General features: G+C 34.6%; 1 protein-coding gene across 1 annotated transcript; it reads right to left on the bottom strand.

Annotated features, from left to right (window-relative positions):
- Positions 1-2,324: 2,324 nt before the first annotated feature.
- Positions 2,325-4,611, bottom strand: LOC128225736 (uncharacterized). Its single transcript, XM_052935642.1, has 2 exons — positions 4,602-4,611; positions 2,325-3,649 (listed from the first exon to the last, which is right to left on the bottom strand). Exons 1-2 carry the CDS (start codon positions 4,609-4,611, stop codon positions 2,325-2,327), a joined length of 1,335 nt encoding a protein of 444 aa, XP_052791602.1.
- Positions 4,612-5,983: the final 1,372 nt, after the last annotated feature.

Below are 5,983 nucleotides of genomic sequence, written 5' to 3'. Positions count from 1 at the left end.
TTCACTTTCCCTCATTTCAGGAGCAACGGGACTAGAACTACGTTGCCATGGCAATCAACCGCTTATTTCTCTATGTGGTCACAACAATGAGCGTGTGTGGGACGATGGATATATGTATTAAGGCCCTTTCGCGGTATGATCCCGGGTAGCCATGACAAGGCTTCAACTGTTTCAAATGAACTGTTATAATTCGATGTTTCAAACTTGTCTTGCGTATGTCATCTGCTCCAAGTGATCTGTTGTTCGACGTATTTCGTCTGTCCGCAGTGCCATTTATTTCGAATGCATTTGAAGATATTTATTTCATATTATCGATTGTTCGAATCAAGACTATTCGAAAAGATATGTTAAACAAATGCCATCAAATGGTCTTATTTATCTTTTCAGTAAAGATATTTAATTTAATTCCACAGTATTCCGATAAAACATTGATAGATTTATTTATGCTGTTCGTTAGAAAGTGATTTATTAGTAAGTGAATCATTGATAACAAAAGTTGAGATAGTAGTTCAATTTAACAATCATATACGTTTTTATTTGAAAATGCGAATGATAATACAAATTGTGCTATTAAATTAATAACAATCTGGAATAACAATGAATTTATCTTATAATTTACTATCAAAATCATGCTAAGATATATAAAGACCACTTTTTTACTGTCAAGTTTTAGTAAAGAATCTGTTGATTGGTTTTTAACAGCAATTCAATATTATAAATACCGAAAAACGTCACACTTCGCTTGAGAACTCTCTACCTTATTCTAAAAGTATGGCTGTTGTTGTGGTGGTTTGAAAACATACTTCATTTATAAGCGAACAAAGCATGACAATTTATTTGAATAATGAAGTGAATGAAAATTCTCCAGCAAATTTCCGGAATTTTGTGTTATACATGTAAAGGAACTCCGTTAGTAAGTGTTTTGATAAATGCGGAGTGCAAATTATAAATATTGACCAAAACATTCAACAATTCTATTGCTTGATACGCACACAAATGACCTTTTGCTGTCATCAATTACTTGTGTCATTTGGACTTATTGTTTAAGGCAACTTCAATGAAAAAAATAGATTAATGATATGTTTTATCTATTAATTTTTTAAATAAGATATACATACAATCAAAAAGCAAATATAGATAAAGCAATACATATACTAACCAAAAAATAAAAATACAAGGTAGTGATAAATTAACAAAAACAATAAGAACACTATATTTGAGCCTTAGTTCAAATTCGCCGACTCGTATTACGGAAAATGTGTTTGATATGTTGCCAATCATCTGTTATAAACTGACTACGTTGAAATTCATGATTTTACCAGTAATAATATCAATAAGAATCATTCCTTATATATAAAATAATGTAACACTTCATCGCTTTTACATCGTTCCAAATGCTTAAATATAGAATGTCGGCAGGCTATTTCCACGCTGATAACGATGACTGACAACCAAAACCAGTAGCATTATTTGGAGTCATCGTATAAATATTATTATGTTATAAAAACTACAAATGATATAATACATTGATTAATGGCCATTCTTTATATTTAGACATGAAAAAGGAATAGCAAATGTTAAACATTTTAATAAAAGCGAATGTGAAAATAAGAGATGAATAGGATATACTTGTAAATAAGAATGTAACACAATTTTACAATAAAACAAAGGCTTACTAGAACAATACTTCCAATATGAGCCAAAGTCTCAGAATTGTTTTACAGAAATTTAATGTCTTTACCAGTGTCATAAAATGGCTACGAACACATACATAACTCAATTAATAAACTAATAACAATTATCATTGTTTAGTATTAATAGTATGTGTCTCTTAATCAATCATGTTTCCATATTCTACAATACAGTAAGGAACTTCTGCATGCTATTTACACGCTGACAGCGATGACTTACCGCGAAAACCATATGAAGCATTCCAACACCTTAAAACGGTAACGTAAAATATTCTGTTTGGTTAAAAATATGTCTATGCTAGTTCTAACTATTTTGCAGAAGGACATAGTGTTGTTTTTATAATCAATATGACTGTACAACGTAACATAATTATAAAGTTAAGTAATAATACACCTTTTGGTGTGATTTGACCATTTAGTCAATTGTTTTCTATTCGTTTTTGCAAACTGTTCTTAAATTGTAGTGTCATTTGGACGTAAATTAAATATAATTATATTAAAAGCAAAATATATTAACATCAATGTCATTTCATAATAAACAAAATATATTCATTCAGTATATGCTGGAAATGTTCCTAACCACTTTCGCTATAATTATCATTTTGCCTTAAAAAGGCATTCACTCTTTCGCATCTAGAAATAATCCGACCCGGCAACAGTGCGTTTGAAATCTTGTTGTACTCTCTCTCTCTCGCTATCGTCTGTACTGCCAGGTCGAAATCCTAAGTTTGGTATAAGATGATTCTCCAGTGATGCAAGAGCCTGTGTCAGGGAATCATTCGGTATTCTTCTGAATAGGTTGAACTTCAGTTTTCGTGTAGGCAAAGGCGGGTATCCCGGAAGCATTGCTCCAATCACGTTGTTGTCCGAGAAAAATAAGTGAGGAAGACTCTTTTCTGTCAGAGCGATGCGTAGTATGTCAAAGAAATAGAGCAGAGCCTTTTGAACACCATCTACTTTAAAATTCGGGTATTTGTGGCAGAGATAGTTCAGAAGATAGAATGCCAACTGTTTGAGGTGGTAGGACTTCAGCACTGTGACAATCTGTGGAGGGGAGTCACGCGGTCGTCTTGCGATCTCCTTTGTTTTAACAAAGTAAGTCTTCAGAATTCTGAGCGCGGTCAGAATGTACAACTTTTTTGTATCTCTTCGTGCAACGTCTAGGATATGCCTTTCGTACCCTACCGACTTGACATCCCAAATAAGGTTCTGGTCAACAAATTCAAGCGCTTTGAAACTGTCTTCTTCTGCCCATTTGCATATGGCGTGTATCGGACATTCAAGCAAAACGCCTTCGTACCTAGTTGTTTGGTCATAACGTAAGAGAAAGGCAGGTACAAAGTCTAAATCAAGTTCCTTGTCCGTGGAAACCTTAGCATTTCCCAATGATTCGTAGGTCTCACCCCCTTTCATACTTATTGTTACGTTGATAGATGGCGGATTCATTTTTCTTCGCAAACCGAATCTCGACGGTTGATTCGTGTCCCTGGTGTGATCTTCGATCGCTTGATTGATGTTATCGATTGCCGTGTCAACCATTGATTGAAAAACTTTCGTGTGAAGATTTTTGGAGCTCAAGAACACCTTTCCGGTAGATACGATGAACACGCTTTTAGCGTGTAACCTCGGATACTTATCTTTCAGATAGCCCAAATCAACGCCCTTAAGCTCCAAGTAGCAATGTCCTGGAATGAAACATCCGTTCATGTTCTTGATTACAGCTTGCTGAATTTGACTCTCGAGCCCGTCAAAATGAAACTCTAGCATTGCGTCGAATTCATCGGCTTTGAGAACTTTTAACCCCTCTCTTGAACTTCCTTGGCGAACGTACGAATCAATACGTAGGCCTTCATAGTCCTCAGCAGCCTGGCTTAGTAGTTCTTTATGGAGTAATTTCATCACCGCGTCAATCGCCCGTCTTGATTCTTCCCAGTCCGAGGCATCAACATCTATTTTACCTTAAATAGTGTATCCCATTCATGAAAATACACGTATAAGTAGTTCACTCTTGCGCACTGTGGTCAGAAATTGGCTCAGTGTGAGCATTATTTGATAAGCTCATAGAGAGCTGAATTTTCTACCTTCTGTACCCTGTGCGTAGGAGTGAGTTCGAATGTATAGCTTAAAGGGGCAACAGGACTATATAAACTCCAGGTTGCGCTGGGGCAAGCTTTTGTATAATTTTATGCATGTTTCACATCAGGGACACTTTCCAAATTTATGCAATGCTTACATAAAGTTGAGACATGTAACTTTGCAGGCATGTAGAATGAAGGTTACACAAATAAAAAATCCTTAATTTGTTTTTGAAACATTACTAGAAACATGACTTTGAGAAAAAAATCCAACTGTCAGATTGAAAATTTGAATTTACCGGGGGAGTGGCTAATTGGTGTTCTGGGGGTGATGAACTCTCTGTTGTAAACATTACTACGTGCTGGTGTTTACATCCCTAGCAGCTTGCTTGTAGCAGACGACATGCCTCACTATCAAATACTGTGGTAACAAAAGTGAACAAACCTTGATAAGTTTTTAATCCACCTGCATATCCCAAAATTATTGATAGATATCATGAGCTTCATATGCTACATTTTAGTCTAATTGTTTTCTATGATATTAACACTTTTTCCTTTTGAAGCGTTACGTAATTAATAAGTCTGGTGAATCTTTCCCAGGTTTAAATATTTAACATTGTTTTCATATTTGTTGTTTTAAAAAGATAATTATGAACCTCATTGCTTAAATGTTTGTTGCTCCTTCGCTTTTCTATCAAAAGCTTTGTCATCATTACAAATGTTTATATCCCAGCCAGGTAAAGTGAATATCTCCTATTGTTCTTCAGTCATATAAACTATATATTTTGAGTCTTCTTATTCTGCACAAAGTTATTATTTTAAAGGAAAGCAGTACCTAGTTCCATGTCTTGCACATGTTCATGTATAATTAACTGTGTTTGAGTTCCCTCCTTTTTGACTAAAAATGTGCATATGATTTCCAGTTATCAATACACAAACCAGATTCCAGCCAATGACAATTAATTACCAATTAAAGGTGTCAACACTATCTGAATTGTTTCCCTGCTGAACTCGTTTACAATAATGTTAATTTGTGCTAGGGTTGTGGATGCATTTAATAAAGCATTATAATTGTATGTTGACAAAATAATTAGATTTGTATTCCCCCTTTAAAGCCGCAACATTCGCTGCATCGGCAGCGAGTAAATGGGGAGTGGCCTATTGCAAATTCCCTCAGCTATGTACCTGTCTGTTAAACTCAGTGTTCTATCTTTAGCACACCCTGGAAAAATGTAAACAAACAGGGCTGATCAGAGCAGACGATTTCCCCACACTTCTATCTACTATATGAAATAAAGATGACCAAGCCAACTTTTCCAGATGTTTTCTTTGAAATGATTGTTTTCCAGTTCCTAACTGGCAGTTTGTAAGTTCGACTAGATCTTTTTTCTGTATCGGACATCCCTCTCAACTTTAGAATCTACATTCTCATTCCAGTCCAAAAGGCAAGGTTTATTCTCAGTGTAGAATCCACAACTAATTATTTTGTCAACATACTATAATAATGCTTTATTGAATGCATCCACAACCCTAGTACAAATTAACCTTATTGTAAACGAGTTCAGCCCAGATACAGTTTAGTCTGCCATAACATAATTCAGATAGTGTTGACACCTTTAATTGATAATTAACTGTCACTGGATGGAATCTGGTTTGTGTATTGATAACTGGAAATCATATGCACATTTGAGTCAAAAATGAGGAAACTCAAACACAGTTATACATGAACATTTGCAAGACATGGAACTACATATAGGTACTGGTTTCTGTTAAAAATAATTACATTGGGCAGAATAAGAAGACTCAAAATATTGAACAAAAAAATCAGGACAAAGGGAGATATAAAGTTCACATGACTGAAGAACAATAGGAGATATTCATTTTACATTGCAGGGATATATACATTTGTAATGATCATGACCAAGGTTTTGAAGTGAAGGAGCAAATAACATTGATGCAATGAGGTTCATGGGTTTTTTAAAAAACAACAACAGACAAAAATGAAAACAGTGCTATATATTTAAACCTGGGAAAGATTCACCAGAACTATTAAAAAGGTAAAAGTGTTAATATCATAGAAAACAATTATATTAAAACTGTGAAGCTGATGATATCTATCAATAATTTCTGGATATGCTTATATCAGGTGGAAAAAAAACTCAAGGTTTGTTCACTTTTATCACTACAGTATTTGACGGTGAGGCATGTCGTCTGCTA

Source organism: Mya arenaria, chromosome 3 (assembly GCF_026914265.1).
Source record: "Mya arenaria isolate MELC-2E11 chromosome 3, ASM2691426v1".
In the NCBI taxonomy this organism is placed as follows: Eukaryota; Metazoa; Mollusca; class Bivalvia; order Myida; family Myidae; genus Mya; species Mya arenaria.
The sequence above is the reverse complement of the archived record's forward strand: the minus strand, read 5'-3'. Positions and strand labels throughout refer to the sequence as shown.